At 44.7% G+C, this 20,726-nt stretch overlaps 1 protein-coding gene and 1 pseudogene across 1 annotated transcript; one reads left to right on the forward strand and one right to left on the reverse strand.

Moving 5' to 3' along the window:
- Positions 1–1,525: 1,525 nt before the first annotated feature.
- On the reverse strand, positions 1,526–13,929 carry LOC127033207 (olfactory receptor 14A16-like; annotated as a pseudogene).
- Positions 13,930–14,910: 981 nt separating this feature from the next.
- LOC127032514 (olfactory receptor 4D1-like) lies at positions 14,911–15,858 on the forward strand. Its single transcript, XM_050919823.1, has one exon. The coding sequence runs from the start codon at positions 14,911–14,913 to the stop codon at positions 15,856–15,858; it is 948 nt and encodes a 315-aa protein (XP_050775780.1).
- The last annotated feature ends 4,868 nt before the right edge of the window (positions 15,859–20,726 follow it).

The raw sequence follows: 20,726 nt of genomic DNA on the forward strand, positions 1-20,726 counted from the left end.
TGCACTGTCAATCTCTGGAACTCCTTGCCAGACAGTGTTGTGAAGGCCAATTCTATAACAGGGTTCAAAAGGGAGCTAGATAGGTTAATGGAAGATAGGTCCATCAATTGCTATTAGGCAGGATGGGCAGGAATGGTGTCCCTAGCCTCTGTTTGCCAGAAACTGGGATTGGGTGACAGGGCATGGATGACTTGATGATAACCTATCTGTTCATTCCCTTTGAGGCACCTGCCATTGGCCAATGTCAGAGGACAGGATACTGGACTTGATGGACCTTTGGTGTGACCCAGTATGGCTGTTCTTATGGGCCTATCTGGTCTCTCTGTCTATCTAATCACATGCTATTACATATATACTGGATGGCATATGGAACACCAAATCAGTGCATGTGATGGCACTTTTCCACTTACACCAAGGTTAGAACAAAATGACCCCAGACAAGTTACTTACCCCAGTGTTTATATTACTACTGAGTGTAGCCCAGAGACTTTGGGCCAGAATATCATCAGTATTATAGTGGTGATGTCGGTGGATCTACTCTGCACTGGTGGTGGTCTAGCTGAGTTGGAAAATGTGACCCTTACATCTCTGTCACCCTCACTTTTTCCAGGGTGCTGTCACGCAAATCTGGATCCTTGTGTGTACTGGCTATTGGCCAAAACCTGATCTCCTTGAAGTCATGGCTAGACCTCAGTAACTTGAATGGGATGCAATTTTGGCCTCATTATCCAGAGTCATATTTCTTTAGGAGACACTGGAAAAATTTTCTCTTCAGAACAGTCTTTCCACCACAGCACCAATGACACAGCTTTAAAATAATTGTTTAAGTTAAAACGATAAAAACATGCCTCCCTGAGGTTCTTTGTTCTCCAACACATCATTAATAATACAATAATACCCCAACAATATAAACATAAACATTTAAGCAGGAATTCAACCATGCAGAAATCTCTTTTGCACCCTTGTATCATTGTGAGGAGCAAACCTTCAGTGCGCTCAGAAAAAAACCATCAAAGAGATGATATATGGGCACTCCTGTGGAACCAAATACTCACTGTGTCCCTGGGTCATTCCACCTCCAAAACCACCTGGAACAAAGAAACAAATCAAACCACCAACCAACCAGCTAAAGAAAAATAAATTAAAAAATAGAGAAACAAACAACATGTGCATTGATACCTCAGTCCGACTTCATATCTCTCAAAGTAAGAAGAGCCAGAGACCCCACTAAGGACTTTTGCTATGGCTACTGATATTATGTGCAAGGTGCTCATATAGCATGGTGATGGGTAACAGTATATAAACACTAGATAGATAGTTAGATAGATAGATAGATAGATAATGATCTCATTTACTTTTATGTAAATGTATAATAACTCTTTTTTTCTCTTCAGTCAAGTTTGTCTGGATTTTTACTAGGATAAATACCCAATTCTGCATGAAGAGATAGCATGTGATGTTCTCATGGACACAATAATATTGTCAGATAATTAGATTTCTAAAGAAACACAGAATGAAATCATGATCAAAAAATAAATATGGACATTTAATTCCCAGTAAATAATCTCCAATCTATCAGTTTATTCAGTGCGCCTTTTAGCTCCTTGTTCCTCATGCTGTAGATGATCGGATTAATCATTGGTGGTAACACAGAATAGAGAACAGCCACCAAGAGATTCTGAACTGATGGAGAGCTGGAGATCAGTTTCAGGTATGCAAAAATGGCAGTACAAAGGAACAAGGAGACCACAATGAGGTGAGGAAGGCAGGTGGAGAAGGCTTTATGCCGGCCCTGCTCAGAGGGGATTCTCACCACTGTGGTGAAGATCTGAACATATGACACAATTATGAAAACAAAGCAGCTTAACCATAAGAATAAACTAAAAATGAGAAACCCAAGTTCACTGAGGTCTGAACCAGAGCAGGCGAATTTGAGGAGCTGGGGGATTTCACAGAAGAACTGATCCACCATCTTGCCGCCACAAAAGGATATTGCAAGTGTGTTTCCAGTGTGCACTGCAGAGTAAAGAATAACACTGATCCAGGCACTGACTGCCATTTGGACACAAGCTCTCCTGTTCATCACAGTCTCATAGTGCAGTGGTTGGCAGATGGCGACGTATCGATCATACGTCATAACGGTCAGTATGGCATAATCTGCTGAAGCAAAGAAGGCAAAGAGAAAGACTTGAGCAACACATCCAAAATAAGAAATCCATTTGGTGTTCACGAGGGAATTGGCCATGGATTTGGGGATGGTGACAGAGATGGAGCCAAGATCCAGGATGGACAGATTCATGAGGAAGAAGTACATGGGGATGTGAAGGTTGCGGTGGAGGGCTATTGCTGTGATAATGAGAAGGTTCCCCAGCAGGGATATCAGGTAAAGCAGTAGAAACACCACAAAGTGTAAAATCTGAAGTTCCTGATTGTCAGAGAATCCCAGGAGAAGGAACTTGGTTACAGCAGTTTGGTTGGACAATTTCTTCCTCTGTACATCGTATGATGGCTGTGGAGGGAATGAGAAGGACAATGATCAGCATTAGGGTGATAGAGAGAATTAACCTGTTTCTTCTTACCCTAATACCTCATTATATGAATGTCAAAGGTACACAGAAATCGTCACTTGCAGTGATTAGGTATTGTTAGTGCTCCTTGCCTCTGACAATTAATCAGTCTATTATCGCAGTAATGTAAATTGGATCAGCTCCTTTAAAGTTAATGGATCTTTGTCGCTTTACCCCATCTGAGGATTTGGCCCAATGTGTGGTTTGATAAAATACTGTGTGAAGAATGGAACAAGGCACACTCCAAACCCAACAGTTTTTTCAAAGATGGTACCTCTATTGTGACCATCACTAAGCTCACAGTTTGGTCAAGAAATTAAGAGATTGAAATGCCAACACAGCCTGATTCCCACTTTGCAGGGCAATATGACATAGACTCCAGCATCGTAAGTAGCAGCTTATCTGTAATGTTTCTACCTCAAGCTCTGTGCTTAGATGGCTGGCTGCCTGCTTCCAAACTGATTTATGGCAATAACTCCCAGCTGCACTTCTGTCTGCATGTAACAATGGACTAGCAGCGTGCCTCCATCATTGCTATGTTGTATCATTTACTCTGTGCAGTGCGGTGCAGTGGCTGTCAGGACACCGGGGCTCTGTTCTTGTCTCTGCCAGTGACCTGCTGTGTGACCTTGGACAAGTCATTTCCCCTCTTTCTGCCTCTGTTCCCCACCTCCTTCTCTGCTGTGTCTGCTAGGACTGTAAGGGCTTTTGGAAAGGGGCTGAGGGCAGATTTTCAAAGGCATTGAGGCACCTAGTGGGATTCTCAAAACATCTAGGCCCTCAACACCCTTTGAAATTAATGAGTTGTGAGCTCCTAGGTGCTTCTGAAAATCCCACTAGGTGCCTAAATACCTTTGGAAACATGGCCCTGTGTCTTGTTATGTGTAAGTTCTGCACACTCATTTACACCATATATACTCAGCCAGCAGCAATGTGAAGCTAGGCCAGGAGTTCAGGGTTCTACTTCCAGTGAGCTCCCGTATGTCCTTGAACGGGGTCAGGATAGACAGGGTTTGGTTGCTTGGTTCAGCTCCAGCTCAGGGTTAAAAGGGGCTAGTCTGTATAAAACACAGTCTCTGCACTATCAACTTTACCAGTTATTCAGTTGTTACCTTCTTGCAACTATCCCTTTGAAAGAGAAATCACACAGATGCAATAGAATAAATGGACTTGAAATTAATACTTTATCAGAGAATATTAATGTTCCCCAACTTATTTAAAGTTTAAGGCTGCTTGGACATTTTTAGCTGTCTTTTATAATGGAGATTGTTTTTTCCAAACAACAAATCTCAGACTCTTTCTGCTTTTCTCAAACATTTTGGGTTTACTGTGTAAAAAATGTGAAAACTCAAAAAAACAAACATTTTTGGTTTGATTAAAAAAAATCCAGTTTTGGCAAAAATAAAAAAAAAAAAGATTTTGCTTTTTTAGTGAAAAGTCAACCTTTTCCTGAGAGGCGGAAAAATTCCTATCAGCAGTAGATAATTGATTAAACTGAGAGTAAAATCTTAACGAGTTCATATTGTAGTTCATATTTATCATCTTAATTTTCTCCTGTATGTTGATCCCCAAACATATTTAACTGAAATAACAAACTTACTGTGCTGATCTTTGTGGATTTTTTCCCCAACATATGACCCATTCTGTCATCCAGCACCAGGACTCTTTGGTCAATATCTATCTATATACTACCTAGAAGCTAAAGGCCAAGGTATCTGAGCATCCTTTCACTCCTCACTCTGTGACTAAACTAGACTCTGATCTGTTGCTTTCTGCAGGTGAGATGTGTGTACCTGGCTTTGATTTGTGCTGGTATTAAAGGACTGACACTGCAGGAAGGTGATTTATTCACTTCTATTTTCTAAAGGCTAGTGGGACTCACTCCCTGGAGCCCCGCACAGCTCAGCAGCAAAGGCCCAGCAGCAAGTGCATAGATGTCTTGGTGATAAAGCCAAAAGGGTACTTGTTATCCTCTAATCTGATCCCCTGCCTAGCACAGGGCCTACGATCTCCTCCAGGGTTCCTTGATTCCAGCCCAGCTTCTGTGTCATCTGTAGGCCAGAATTACAAATGGATTTAGGCATCTAATTAAATGGAGACAGGCACTGACTGGCATTTATCAATGCTCCTATGTGAGCTAAGTGCCTAAATCCCATGGGCATTCAATGAGAGTTGGGTGCCTAAACTGTTGGTGCTATTGTAAATCCCAGTAGGCACTTATGAGCTTCTTTAGGCTTCTAAGGCCCTTTGTAATCCTGGCTCTGCATCTATTTTGTTGACTTCCAAGGCCTGGGCTTCTCTGCAGTTCCAGAAAATGACATCAGGGAATTGCAAAAGAGCCTAATGGAGTAACATATGTACACCTTGGGCTTCTAACGCCAAGATTCCCTTAAGAATCGCAATCTCACTTAATAGCATGTACAGCAGTCAGCAGTGACTAGAGAAAGGAGGTCAACACACCAGGAGCTCATGTGATCTAAGCCTGACTATGCACTGTATTACCTCAACTCTCTGTGCCTCAGTTTACCAAAATTAATCTGAGGGATATTAACTTATATGGGAAGAACAACTCATAGAGTCATTTATTTAGACCTGATCCATGATTCAGTTTTGTTTGAGGTTTTAATGAATTTTCACAGATCTGGATGAAATATTTGTCCAGTTATTTTTTTAAAGAATTTCCTTGTTTTCCACAGGAACATAGGAATTGCCAGAGACCCGTGCCCTAGGTCTGACTGGGGCCAGCCCCAGATCATGCACCACCCACAGTCTGGAGCAAAGATTGGAGATTGGGGAGATCTCCCCCCAGTTCAGCAGCTGCAGCATTGACTGCCTGATTCTGCATCGAGCCTGAGACAGTGGCTCTAGTAGAGGGGAACTGCCCCACACATCTCTATGGAGTTTGAACTCCCAGACCCACTTCTCTGAGGACTCCAACAACCCCACTCCATCAGGGGGCTCAGTGTGCAGGGGGAGGGGAAGAGCACACCAGTCCTGACCCTATCACCCAAGCAGATACACTCTGGCTGGGCACGTAAGGACTGGGGAAACCACAATTGCTCCCTGCTTGTCTGTGGGCACCTTGCTGATCCCAAGGGTGGGGGAGAGTTACCCACTATCTCTTCCGGGAGAGAGCAGGGGTCCCATGCCACCATCCCACCCACCACTGACACTCCACGTGGGCAAAGCGTCAAGGGGGCAGAGCCCCATGCATGGCCCTGGAGTGTCTTGACCCAACCCTGCGAGTCAGCAGAGCTTTATGTGACTAAGTGAGCCTCTTTCCAAAGGATCATGGAACAGCCCTGCTCAGGAAAGTGAGTCTTGGAGGGACAATAAGAGAAGTTCCCTGTGAGTTAGTGGCTGGTTGGAGACCTGCACCATAACAGTTTAATTCATTCTCTTATCTAATGTAACCTTGAAGATTCTTGCAATCCATGCCAATATTTCACCCTGCTGAGCTCTTTGTCTCAGTGATACCTTGTGGCAATGAGTTCCCCAGGTCAATGGATTTATGAGCTCTTCAGGAGAACTTCTTGAACATTTTCTATCTAAAGGTTTTGTTGGTCAGAAAATGCCATTTCATCAAAACAAAAACCTTTCTCAGGAAAGGGTTGGATTCGATGAATCTTCTGGTTTAATATTTATTTGTTGAAGGCACAAAAATGGCTAAAATATCCTGTTCTGACATTTTCCAGCTTAAAATGTTTTTTTTCATTTTGATATCTCAGTTAATTTATACTAAAGAAAGGGTGAAAATAATTTAAAATGTCAAAATCAAAGCAAAACTTTCCTCTGGAGCATGGGGCGCGTTGCCTGGTGGGACCCACTGGCCATGCCTCAGCTGATCAGTTCCCTGCCTTGGACACTGGTGGCATCTCTGTCTCTTCCAGTCTTTGCCTGCGGCAAGAGTGTAGTCTGCTGAGGACTGAAATGCTTTAATTTAACTAAAGTCTTTGGGCCTCAAGATGCGGGTAAGTGAGTGAAGTTAAATGGCCTGTGATACACACAAGGTCAGAAGAGATGATCAAATGCCCCCTTATGGCCTTAAACTTTGTGAAACTATGAAAATTATCAAACTAAAATGTTTCCATTGACCGAATGTATTTATTTATTAATTTTTAGATTATATCTTAATCACTCAATGCTTAAACATCCAGGGTAACAATTCCCTCATCACCTAAGTTTCTGACTTTGAGCATAAGCAATACCATCTCCTTCTAGGTGTTTGGAGTGATCCACAAACCAGAGAAGATAAGTATTCACCTGCATAGTGTTCATGCGGGGCCCAGTCTGGTAGGTCTGCTTAGAGGACACCTACCAGATTTGGTCCCATTCAGACCCTGTCTGCCAGGTACAGAGGAAAGGTTGATGAACTTGAAAACTTGCCCCATCCATCAATATTAGCTGGCCCAATAAAAGATATAACCTACCTTGTCTTTATCTCATAAAATGTGTTTAGCTGGTCAAAATTTTTGAGGGATTATTTTTTCTTTGAAAAACCGCATTTTAATTAAAGTTAAAAATATGCAAAAGTATTTTCAGAAATTGTGCAATTTTTTTTCAACTGACAATAAAAAACTGGGGAAAACCACATTTTTTGTGTTTCCTCCAATGCTACCCCTGTTTCCCTATGTTCAGCTCTTTTTCTAAGGAAAACAAACTAATATTACTACTACTACTAATAGTAATAATTAATAAGATTGAAATACCAAAACCTGAACATTTTCAGTTAAAATCTTCATGAAAATTTTCAAACATTGGAAAAATGGTTCTTTTTATAAACTTAAATATTAAAATGTTTTTGAAATATTTCAAAAATAATTATAACAAATGTTTTTATTCCTGAATAATTCTATATTTTTAATAGTTGAAAGCTCGGAAAAGTGATTCAGTAAAAATGGCCTCTTCTTACTCAACACACAGATCTACTAACCATGTGTAGCCGAGTCAGATTTTCAGCAACAAATATAAATAAATAAATTGTAAATACTGTTACTCCTGTCTGCCCTTCAAAGTCAACACAGATCTGGGAAACTGACTGGTGGCTATTCCTGGCTGGCATATTGGCAACAGAGTTGTGAACAGATTTTTCATCAATGATTCCTTTGTGAAATGACAGAAAGTAGCAGGAGTGCATAGGGGTACATGACAGCAGGGTGTGAAGGAGATGGGGCTGCACAGGGGTACATGACAGCAGGGTGTGAAGGAGAGGGGGCTGCACAGCTTAAAGCTTGGTATTGCCTATAGAGCGTTTGTTGCTGGTGATGATGACAAAGAAGTTGAGACACAGATTCACGCTCAGGTCCCAGGCTGAGCTCACAGAAACTCAGGTAGGGAATTAAAGTTTAATTTGTAAACTGATGAAGTGTCCAAATGGCCCGGATTAATTCATTTTACAAGCACATTTCAGAAAGTTGTACAATAGAGCCTAGAAGCTGTCCTCAGTGAGCAGAGGGTGGGATATCAAAGGGGTCTGATGGATCTGAATATTTTTCCTTTAATAGCCACTCATGATTTTTGTTGTTGTTTTATTGTGTTGGTAATTTAGTGCCTATGAGCCCCAGTCCTGGGCCAGGACTCCATTGTGCAAGGTGCTGCACAAACACAGAACAAAAAGACCATCTGGAATAGATTGCCTAGGGAAGTTGTGGAATCTCCATCTCTGGAGATATTTAAGAGTAGGTTAGATAAATGTCTATCAGGGATGGTCTAGACAGTATTTGGTCCTGCCATGATGGCAGGGGACTGGACTCGATGACCTCTCGAGGTCCCTTCCAGTCCTAGAGTCTATGAGTCTATGAGTCTATCTCAGCCCCAAGGAGCTTAACTCCATGCCCTTCTGGAACTAGCCTAGGACCCAGAAGGATTGACTCCTTTCCTTCTGCTCTAATCCTGGATCACATTTCTCTCCCAGTGCCAGCAATAAAACTCACTGGAATTCCCTCAGACTGAGGCACTCAAATGTCCATTTCTTTCTCTACACCCCAAATACTTCCCTTGTGTCCACCTGCCCGGCAGGGGAACTCCAGAGCAGGCTGAGTTTGGGCGGCTAAAATAAACATGTAACTGAACCGAACCACTCCAGGGATTTCTTAAAGATTCTGTTTGTGGCAGACTCCCTAAATCTCCAAAGAGTCAGGTCCCCTCATCCTGCCAGGAAAGCAGAGGGATATTTCAGAGACTCTTTCATCCTAGAGCCAGCCTTACCTCATGTATCAGCTATTATATAAGAGGAAGATTTCTGGGGCTGTCATAAACAGATAGGTAAGGGTTAATAGAACAGGAGTGCTTCATGTCTATATTGACTGTAAAGGGTTAACAAGTTCAGTGAACCTGGCTGTCACCTGACCAGAGGACCAATCAGGAGATAGGATAGTTTCAAACCTTGAGGGAGGGAAGTTTTTGTGTGTGCTGTTAGATTTTGGTTGTTGTTCTCTCTGGGTTCTGAGAGTGACCAGACGTGCAACCAGGTTTCTCTCCAATCTCCCTGATACAGATTCTTATAGATTTAAAATAGTAAGTACTAGGTGATAAGGCGAGTTAGGCTTATGTTTGTTTTCTTTATTTGCAAATGTGTATTTGGCTGGAAGGAGTTGAAATTTGTATTTTGCTGAAAGGATTTTACTTTGTACTTGTATACTTAGGCTGGGAGGGTATTCCCAGTGTCTATAGCTGAAAGACCCTGTAACATATTCCATCTTAAATTTACAAAGATAATTTTTACTGTTTTTTTTCTTTCTTTAATTAAAAGCTTTTCTTATTTAAGAACTTGATTGTTTTTTCATTCTGGTGAGACCTCAGGGGACTGGGTCTGGATCCACCAGGGAATTGGTGGGGAGAAAGGAGGGAAGAGGGAGAGTGAAGTTCTGGAATAGCCTTCCGAGGGAAGTAGTAGGGGCAAAAGACTTTCCTGGCTTTAAGACAAAGCTTGATAAGTATATGGAGGGGATGTTATGATAGGATCGTTAATCTGGGCAATTGATCTTGAATTACCACCAGACAGGTCTGCTCAATGGTCTGCGGGGAGATGTTGCATGCGATGGGTACTGAGTTGCTGCGGAGAATTCCTTCTTGGGTGCTAGCTGGTGACTCTTGCCCACATGCTCAGGGTTTAGCTGATCGCCATATTTGGGATTGGGAAGGAATTTTCCTCCAGGGCGGATTGGCAGGTGCCCTGGAGGTTTTTCGCCTTCCCCTGCAGCGTGGGGCACGGGTCACTTGCTGGTGGTGTCTCTGCAGCTTGAGGTCTTCAAACCATTTTTGAGGATTTCAATAACTCAGTCCTGGGATATGGGTTGTTATAAAATTGGATGGGTGGGGTTCTGTGGCCTGCCTTGTGCAGGAGGTCAGACTAGATGATCAGATTGGTCCCTTCTGACCTATGAGTCTATGAGTCTATGAGAGAGAAAGGTTAATTTTCTCTCCGTGTTAGGATTACTTTCTCTCTCAGGAAGAGTCTGGGAGAGGGGGAGAGAAGGAGGAGGGAAGGTGAATTTTCCTCTCTGTTTTAAGATTCAAGGAGTTTGAATAACAGTGATCTTCCAGGGTAACCCAGGGAGGGGAAGCCTGGGAGAGGCAACGGTGAGGGAAAGGGTTTACTTTCCTTGTGTAAAGATCCAGAGGGACTGGGTCTTGGGGGTTCCCAGGCAAGGTTTTGGGGGACCAGAGTGTACCAGGCACTGGAATTCCTGGTTGGTGGCAGCGCTACAAGTACTGAGCTGGTAATTGAGCTTAGAGGAATTCATGCTGATACCCCATCTTTTGGACGCTAAGGTTCAGAGTGGGGATTATAGCATGATGGGGGCTGTCTCATTTTTGGAACCAGGTCCAGTTCCCCAGCCTCTCAGCACAGGAATGATCAACTCTGAGATGTAACTTCCCCAGCCTTTCTTGCTTATTTGGAGGCAGCTGGCTATGAGACCATGCACATGGCAGGTTATGCGAGGTATTGACTCTTGATTCCTAAACTGTGCAATGTGATATTAGGGATAGGCATTGTTACTGCCAGATAGGGGGATGCTCAGAGCCCATAGTTAGAAGGAAGGAGAGCTCTGGTTGGGGCCATCACACTGAGCACTTGTACTGTTTCTGTTTGAAAGGGTTATTACAGCTATTGGTGGGGCTGTCAGAGAAAAAGAGTTTGGAGGATAATAGCCCACAGACAAATTCACCAGGGCCCAAACCCGCTCTCAGCAACCCTGAAATTCTTGCTATGATCCTCTGAAACCTTCCTGTGATTAGCTGTGTCCCCAGGTTCTCCCACAGCAGATAATCTGTGGAGCTCAGATCTCCAGGGCAGGTTAGAGCTGGGAAACAGACCCCAGGGAAGTGCCCAGATTGATGGATAAAACCATAGTGAGATTCCCACCATGGGTTTCGTTATTTCTTTCTCTTAGTATAGTCCAGGTTCTGTGGCTCTCCAGCAGCTGTGGACTGGAGTGGTCAAAGTAAACCCGCATCAGAACTGAAGGTGGAATTTGGCACCTAACTCTTCTGGGTTCCTTTAAGAATCTCAGCCTTGGAGCCCACGAAAACAGCCCAGATTCACACTAAGGGCTGGACTAAGAAAAAACACAGGTGCCTCACTGCTACTCTCAGAGTCTAAGTCCAACATCTCGGTGCCACTGGCATTCACAGCTCCCCACTTAGATTCACAGTGGACCAGAGGTGCCTCACGGCTATTTTTGGTGCCAAAGTCCATCATTTTCTGCCACTCACATTCACAAACCCTGCTTATCTGCCACTTGTATTCACAAATCATGCTTAGCTGCCCCGTGGGCATCTAAACTCACTCGGCACCTAGATTTCTGCTGTAAAAGTTCCCCAGGTACCTAAGTTTACTCCACTGGGCACCTCCAGGCAGGTCAATGCCTCAACCCCAGTGTGTCTCACAGAACCGAGGAAGATGGGTGGAGGAACGGCTCTCCTTCCAGCAGCTGAGCACAGAGCTCAACTACTGAACAGGGGCCCATTCATAATCAAGCCGGAGGAAATGTGGTGGTGCAATATGCCAGGGGAGAAAGGACTTTAACAGGGGTCTCCCAAAGCCCACGTGAGAGCCCTAAACCCTGGGCTAAACACTATAAGCTGATGGGTGCTGCTGCCTCCCCCTCTGGCATGTCTTGCCAAAAAATGGTGTAGATGCCTAGCTCCAGTGGAGGGGTCCTGGCTGTGGATCCTGTAGCCCAGAGTTAGGCTCCAAGCTCTGTGAGAAGGGTGGGGTAGAGCACTCACCCCTTTCTGTGCCATCTCCCATCGTAAACACAGGCAGTGAGCCCTTCAGCATGCTGGCTTTTGTGAATCCCATTCTTAGACACCAATCTCTTCCCATTTGTTAGGGAGCTTAGGCACTGAACTCAGGCATTGTGAATCCCAGGGAGTTTTTTTAATTGTCTGAAAGCCAAAGTCCCATTGTGAATCCAGCCCTAAGGTCCTCAAATGATTAAAAATGGATTGTTTGGTAAACTGTGCACAAGCAAATATGCATTTTAGCACAGGCAAAATGTAAATGTATACATAAAGAATGCAGGCTGCACTTGAAGGGTGGGGGAGTCTATCCTGGGAAGCAGGGACTCTGAAAAGGATTAGGGGGACTTGGTGTATAATGAGCAGAACATAAGAGCCTAAGGTGACACTCTGGCCAAAACAAAAATGATCCTTGGATGGATAAATAGGGGAATCTAAAGCACTTATGCAACCTCTGCTGGAATAGAGAGTCCAGTTTTAGTGCCACAGTTGAGGAAAGATGTTAAAAAAATTGAAGTGGGTTCAGAGAAGAGCCACTAGAATGATTAAAGGATTAGAAAATGTACCTCTTAGTGATAAACCCAACGAGCTCAGTCCATTCAGTTTAAGAAAGAGAAGGATAAGGGGTGACTTGATTACAGGCTACGTAAGTGTCTACACAGGGAACAAATATTTAATAAGGGCTCTTCAATGTAGCTGAAAAAGGTCTTACGTGATTAAGTGTCTGAAAGTTGAAGCTAGACAAATTCAGACTGAAAATAAGGTGCAAATTTGTAACTGTAAGAGTTATTGACCCTTGGCATCTTCTTGGTCAGGCCCGGCTCAAGCTCAAGGGGATTTTAAAGAGTCTTTGGTGTTAGTGCCAATCTCAATGCATGGGTCAGATATGTATAAGGGGAAGATTTCTGGGGCTTTCTCTTCTTTGGAATATGATTTCCTTCCCCTGTCTATTCGGAGAGCAATGATCAGCTTTGAAATGTGACTTCTCCTGGTCATCCTTAATCATTAAGAGGCAGCCGGATCTGATACCACCGGCACAGCAGATTGCACGAGGTAGTGACTGTTTTTGTAAATAATCTACAGAGTACACTTAGCCATGGGCTTTGTTACTGAAGGAGGGAAGAGGTGGGTGGGAGGCTTTTCAAATGTAGGCTTGAGTATTAGAGAAGTCTAAGTGATTTAGGAATACATCAGCCCACTGAGCCTTTACTACCAAAACTATCTGACACCTTTGTAAGACTAACTCTGTCTGACAAGGCTTCTCCTTAGGCAACAGCTCTATGCTGCTGTGATCTGAAAGCCATTTTCTCTGGGGTTGGCTGGAGCTTGGAAGTTAAAACCAGAAAAAGCCAAGGGAAGTGCCCACATCTGCTTATGAAACCTAAGTGAGATTCCCTGCACCTATCTCTCTTATTCCTCTTTGATGATCCTAGACTGAGAAGTGATATGTGTTATGGAAGGCCCCAGAATGTGTCCATGGTAGGACAGAAATTGAACCCAACTCCCTAGAATCCACAGCCAGTGATTTACTCATAAAGCCATCCTCCCTCTCTCCTCCAAGCACAGAGCACTGTCATTTAAGAATGAGATATTTATTTAGGGCTGGCTGATATTTTCAGCTCTCGGGATCTTCAAAAATACTAGTGTGAGTTGAGTGTCCATAATACCATGGTAGCTTTGAATATTTCATTGTAGATGAATACCTGAAAATCTTTAAGTGTTCATAGTTTTTCAATGGAGATGTCTGAAGCTTAACACTAGAATGCATGTGTACCAAAATACAGAGACGTGATTTTTTCAGAAATCTTGAGCAAAAGCTATTCCTGCTAAAGCCAATCAGACTTAATTGCTTTTCTTTATGTAGCCACTCTAAGGGGTCAAAGACCATTGTTTTGTTAAGGCAGGATAGAGGAATTCAGTACCTCTGATGGGGTAGAGAACCCTAAACTCTCTTTCTTTCACCTAAAAACGCCAGCACTTTTGGGCCTCTGGGAGAGATCCTGACCACATAAGAATCAGTCGCCATCTTGCTGGAAGACAGTGTGTGAGAAAGGCCAACTTGAGCAAAGTTTTGAACCAAAATTTGCTAAATAAATCTTTAGACTTTTACCTGCATGTTCGCACTTTTATTTGCTGGTAACCATTTCTAACTTTGTGTCTTATACTTGAATTCACTAAAAGTCCTGTCTTCTTTTTTTTATAAATTGGTTTCATTTTGTAATCTAAACTAATCCAATGCTGTGTTTCAACTGAACTGTTTGGTTACTCCAGTTAAACTAGCAAAACTATATTATATTGACTCTGCACAGAAGCAATGAACCTTTAATATCTGAACTGTGCAGAAGAGGGGCAGGACAGTGCAGAACACAGGTTTTTGGTAAAATTCAGGACTGGGATAATGCTGGGGTTACCTGCAAGTAGTAATCAAGGCTGGTGGAAGCCAGGGTGTGACTGGTAGGTTGTTGACAGGCTGCTGAGGTCAGAGCTGCTGGTCCAGCGCTGCAGCTCTACCCAGACACTGAGGAGGTGACACCTACAAGCTGGTAAGCCGGTCGTGAGAGACCCAGGTTGGAAGCTACAACACCAAAGCATTGTAAGGCACCCAGGGTTATGGGGAGGGCTGACACAAACCTCACTGGTCTGGATGGCACCCCAGAACGTGACAGACACCCCTGATGAGAACCCCTGGTCTATGAGTACATCCGCTTTGCAAATACACCTTCTTCCCAACCCTGAGCCTCTAGGCCACATGAGGAATCTGTGGCCCATGTGAGCTGTGCACTATCAGGGCTTCAGGAAGATGAATGGAGACAGTTGTTAGCAGGGGGCATTTTGAGTGTGTAGGTTGCTCCTGTTCACTCCCAAAGACCCCACATTGGAGATGACCACTGGTGGAGCTCAGAAGTTCTGCTGAAGCAGGGATACTCACCATTGGGGCAGAGTACACAGTCTGGAATTTGGTAAACAAAGAAAATTTCCAAGCAAGTGTATCAGTTAACATAGAGTTAATATGATTTTAATAACAGTAATGTACTGGGATTGCATCATAATTATTATCATCACTGTTCCTTCTTCAGGCATATTTTGAGGTTAATAAATGGAGAAGAAGAACTTCACCACCCCAGTGACAGAATTTGTCCTCTTGGGCCTCACTCAGAGACCTGAGCTGCAGTCATTCCTTTATGTGACTTTCTTCATAGTCTACATAAACACCTGGCTGGGAAACTTCATTATTATCACCACTGTGATCTCTGACTATCAGCTCCACACCTCCATGTATATCCTGCTGCCCATCTTGGCTTTCCTAGATATCAGCAAATCATCAGTCAGTACTCCAAAATTACTCTCAGATCTCCTCTCACAGCATAAAACCATCTCATTCAATGAATGCATCCTTCAGATGTTTTTCTTCCACTTCTTTGCTGGCACTATGGGGTTTTGCCTTGTGGGGATGGTGGTCGATTGGTATGTGGCCATCTATAAACCACTGCAATACTTGACTATCGTGAATCGGGGTATATGCATGAGGATAGTGGCACTGGCGTGGCTGGTTGGATTGGTTCACTCTGCTATTCGGACTGGACTGCTCCTCCAGTTACCGTTCTGTGGTCCAAACATCCTGGACAATTTCTACTGCGATGTCCCACAAGTCATCAAACTGGCCTGCACCAACACTCACTTGGCTGAAATGCAGATGAATTTCAACAGTGGGTTAGTGATCATAATATTATTCATTATTCTGCTTATTTCTTACACCATCATCTTAATCAAGATCAGGACACATGTCACGGAAGGGAAGCACAAGGCTTTGTCCACCTGTGGAACCCAGATCACTGTGATGTGTTTGCAATTTATACCCAGCATCTTTATCTATGCTTTGCCCATCAAGCAGTTCGCCCTGCATAAAGTTGTCTCTGTCATTTACTTTGTAATCACCCCAATGCTGAACCCGATGGTCTACACCCTGAGAAACGCTGAGATGAAGAAGGCCATCAGGAGACTATTGAACAGAATGCTGTTCTCACGGTGGGAAAGACAGACATAGTTTATCTCTCAATGTCCATTTGTGTTAAAAACTTGATCTCAGTCATATATCAGAGATCAGACATATGTGGCATGTGAAATGTGTGTGTGGTCAAATAAGACCAAATCTTGCACACTCATGAGAATCTCAGTTCACAAATGCATAATAGATGGAGAGCCAGAACCTCCATATAAGGAAGAAAAGCAGTCAGTGGAAATAAGACGTACCTCCATATCGGTAAATAGTCCAGATCCCCAGCTGGAGGAAATAGGTGCATCTCACTAAATGACTTCCACTACCTAGGGCTTTGACACTGAGAACTGCTGGTCAAAATTATTCTAAGAATGATTTCAACTAATGAGGAATCCATGAAAATAAATATCTTCTAAAAAAATCTGTTGAATAAATTTTGTATCCTAACTAATGGACAGATTGTGATGAAGAAATTACTATCAAATGTTCCAATAATGAATAAGGTCATTTTTTACTTAATGGCTAATTCTGTTATCCCTTATACATATACAGCACTTATCTGCATTTATCATGTGAAGTCTCATAAAAATCTTTTAATAGTCTTCACAACTCACCTTAAAAAATTACTCGGTTTTAGTTCTCTTGCTATTTCTATTTCTAACCGTAACTTCACAGGTTAAACTGAAGTTTTCTTTGCTTCTTTTTTCTGCTAATCCTGATACAGAATGGGAGTAGAATGGGAAACATTTTTGATGGATTTTTTTAATAATTCTCCTTTTCTTTCATAATATCCATATTTTGTTTTTTCCACATTTACTCCTTTTCCACATTTACTCCTAAGAAAGAAAGAAGTTGAGTCATTCATCCCAATATAAATTGAAGATCGGATAGAGAAAATCTTAGCAACACTGAATTCCTTCAAAGTTCTATCCCTAGTGGGAATGAATCACACCTTAACCATTAAAAGTTCCACTCTTGTAATTAATCCCATGGGATAAAGAGCTAAGAACATGCAAATAGGTTCAGAGTTTTTTCTCATCTTTGATTTAAACTCACAAGCAAAGAATATGGATTTAAAACTGTGTAATGGGCCAGATGCCCAGCTGATATAAAAGGTCCAGATCTCCAGTTGGTGAAAATAGGCCTACATACTATGAAGACAGTGGAACTATATCAATATACATCAGTAGAGGACCTGATCCTTAGCTTTTAGTGTTTGTTTTTGGGTTCCACTTAATGACCTATTTCAACCAGCCAGGGCAGCCTGAGCTGTGGGTTCTTCTGATGGCTGAATCCCTAGAATGGTTAATGTGATGTGGAGCGGGGAGGTGGAATCCCTGCTCATCCAGAAAAGATTATGTGGAGTTAATGGAGGAAAAGGCTTTTTCAAGACAGATGAGTTTCTGGCACCAGTAGGCTCTTAGCTATTCCAGGTCACATGTTGGTACTATAAGTATATTTTTTTATTCTGCAAACACCTTGGGACACCCTTTGTGCCTCAGCCCTGCCCTGTTTTTAGCCAAGGGTCCTTCCAGGGATGCTGCCATTTTGTGAGATTTGGGCAGCTGCTGTTCTCCCTCTGTGGGTTCAGGGTCAGCTAGGGCAGGTTGTCTGGCTGGCTTTGTCCAAGGTGAGATCAGAGCTGGGCTCACAGCCCTGGAGACCGGATTCAGCTATTTAGACCCAGAACAGGGACATCCTGGTCTGTGACCATGTCTGAAGCCTGCACAAGCTGGGATCATCTCTAGAGCTGGGAGGGGCTTTCAGTCCCTGGTCCCATTTAGTCCATCACCTCTCAGCCAAGCCTGCCCTAGGAGGGGAGCAGGGAGCACCCATCTGTGGAATAGATCCTGGTCTGCTAGGAACTACAGAGACTCAGCAACTCCAGCGAAAGGGCATGGAAATGACTGTGGGCTAATATAGTGATGGAGGCATGAGAAACAGACAGATTAATTGTAACCCTTCTGCCAGGCAGAGTTGATAGCAACAAGGTTTGGGTTCAGTACATAGAGGTTCCCTTTCAACAATACAATGCAAAGCTGGCTCGAACCTCCACCCAGTGATCTGGGAAAATTACACACACATCCCTGGGTGCCTCAAAGAGGCAATACTTCCTCTCTCGCAAGCACAGAGTCTAGGTGTAGCAAAAAATCTTTAATAACAGGAGGTAAACAACTCAGCATCAAATTGGGAAAACACCAGAACAAGGGTTCATAAACACAAGGCATAAACCAGAAGACCCATCCTCAAGTAGATTGGGCCGTGTCCTTTCCTTTTGGGTTCTTGAGTCCAGTAATCCAAAAGTTATCCCACTCACAGTTGCTGTCCTTGGTCAGTGAAGCCTCAGAGTTAAGAAGTTCATCTGCAGAGTTTACCTTCCAGCCTGGGTGGAAGGGAGGGAGGTACAGAGGCACCTTACACCAGCAGTCTCAAACTCAATTTACCTTAGGGCCAGTGCCAGTCCTCAAATCTTCTCAGTGGGCCAATAATGTCACTGAAGATGGTGTTCATATCACTTCCCAGCCCGTTTCCCACCCTTTTCCCTCGTTCCCTTGGCCTCATGCCTCCCCAGCTGACTCTGCCTGGTGACTAGTGATGTTGCCTCCATGGCTGACTCTGCTCAGCAACTAGTGATGGTATCTCTGTCCCTCTCCCCCAGTTAATGGGATCTGTGGGGGCAGGAGGCGGAGTCTTGTAGCAGACAGCGGGCAGCATGGCTGCATGGGTATCTCCTCTGCAGCTCTGCCAGTAATAGCAGGGATAGGGACCCACTTGCAGGGAGTGGAACTGCCCAAGGTCAATGACAGGTTGCCGAGTGCAACCCCTGGAGGATCCCAGGAGCAGCAAGAAGGAGCAACGTTCAGGGGAGGGGCAGGTGAATCTTCCCTGTGCACTCCTCTCCTGCCCCCACCCTCCCCTCAGCCAGCAGCCATGAGGGCCGGATGAAAAACCTTTTTTAAAAGTTTCCATGGGCCGCAGTGCGGAGATTCTCAGGCCACAGATGTCCCGTGGGCCAGGACTTTGAGACCTCTGCCTTACACGCTTCACTACTCAGGCTGTCAACAGCTGATTGCCATGCCTATGTGTGGGGTTCTGCTCCAGTCTTCACTCCCAGGTGCCCAGCTGCCCACACCTCTCCACCAGCTGCCCAGGCCTATCCACCAGCCACCACACCTCTCCATTAGCCATTCACCAATATGTCTGCACCCCTCCCCCTCAACTCTTAACACAGCTCTCAGTGATTTCAGCTGTTAGTAGGGAGCCTCACTGCTGGTGCATGTGGATAGTCTTCTTGTACCAGAGCCACTAGCCCAGAGTAGATCTAATGCTGAGACCTAGGCATCAACAACTTTACAGCATGTAACAAGACTCTTAACTGAGTTTAAATTAACACTAGTATTACAGAGCAGAATGATTAAATTGGTGTTTAAGACCTTCACCATCAGATACAAATACCTGTCTCCACCCTCTCACAAGTCCCTGGGCTTTGGAACCCATGTCTCTTACCTAATGAATGCTACTCAGTTGAGGGTGATTCCCTCAGTCATAAAATGCTAAGTACAGTTCTACTGTCCTTGATGCACATAACTGGGATTACAACTCTTTAATACTTCTGCCCCAATAATAAAGAGACTGGGGATCCCACAGTAGCCAAAGTGTCCATTTGAGCAAGCAGTCCCATCAAGCTAGGCAGGACTGGTGTGCCCATGCAAACGAGATCAGCCCCTGAAGTTCTTTTCCACAGCTCACCACCAAATGTCAAGGGAGAGCTCATTCTGATTCTGCTTACTGTGACAGACTTAGGCCAGTGGGGTGCAGGAGTCTGGTAGAGGACAAATATACTGGTCACTGGTCCTATTGGCATCCAGCAGGGGTGGGCGGGCAAAGCCTGCCCACTTCTAAAGGGCCTCCCCCCAGCCTAAGGGGAGGACCCACAGGTCTGGGACACCAAAGAATTACGGGGGACAACTAATGAAAAAAAACAGGGTCGGGAGTGAGGTCATAGGGCTAAACGAAGCGAACCCGATGGGGACACCGAGCAGAGAACCCCGGACAACGCCCACTGCTCCTCGAAGGCGTCAAGGGAGCCAGTGGACGCCGCCCAGAGGAACTCTGCCCGGATGCGAGAGCAGACGGAGGAACGGAAATAGGCCCCACAGTCGCAGGAAATCCCGTCGGCCAACCTCCTCTCCCTGGTGTTGTAGATGGTCAGTTTGGCCAGGGCCAAGAGGAGGTTGAGAAGGAGATCCCGCGACTTCGTGGGGCCACGGATGGGGAGCGTGTAGATAAAAAGGTGAGGGGAAAAGTGCAACCAAAAATGCAGGAAAATATTCAGGAGGAGCTGGAACAGGGGCTGCAACCTGGCGCACTCCAAATAAACGTGCGCCAAGGTCTCCTTCTCACCACAGAAAGGGCAGGTGCTAGGGACAGATGTGAACCGTGCCAAGTACACGCCCGTGCTCACGGCTCCGTGAAGGAGCCGCCAACTGATATCCCCGGCGGGCCTCGGGACCAGGGCAGAGTACAAGCTGGCCCACCGGGGCTCCTCACCCTCGAGAGGCGGCAGGAGGTCCCGCCATTTGGTATCGGGGCGGGACGCGAGGGTGAGGTAGTGAAGGGTATGGAGCACGAGCGAATACAGATGTTTCCGTGGCGTGGTCTGGAACAAAACCGGCTGCAGATCATGCAGCCGGCTGGCAGTGAAAGGGTGAGGGGGCCGATTGGGTCCACGGGGCAGGGTCCCGATAAAAATGTCCACGGGGCCTGGGGTGGAGGGTGGGCGGGGCGTGCCCTCTCGCAGGACCCGGTCGAGATAAGCCCGAGCAGCGGGCAGTAAAGTGGCCTTCACCTCCTGAAGTACGCGCTGGGGAGTACGAGGTCTGGAGAGCCCCATGCGCTGAGCGAGCGTCAGGGGA

The sequence above is a fragment of the Gopherus flavomarginatus genome, chromosome 12 (assembly GCF_025201925.1).
Source record: "Gopherus flavomarginatus isolate rGopFla2 chromosome 12, rGopFla2.mat.asm, whole genome shotgun sequence".
In the NCBI taxonomy this organism is placed as follows: Eukaryota; Metazoa; Chordata; order Testudines; family Testudinidae; genus Gopherus; species Gopherus flavomarginatus.

Coding starts and splice junctions, on each gene's coding strand:
- LOC127032514 (XM_050919823.1), top strand. CDS start 14,911: ATGGAGAAGAAGAACTTCACCACCCCAGTGACAGAATTTGTCCTCTTG.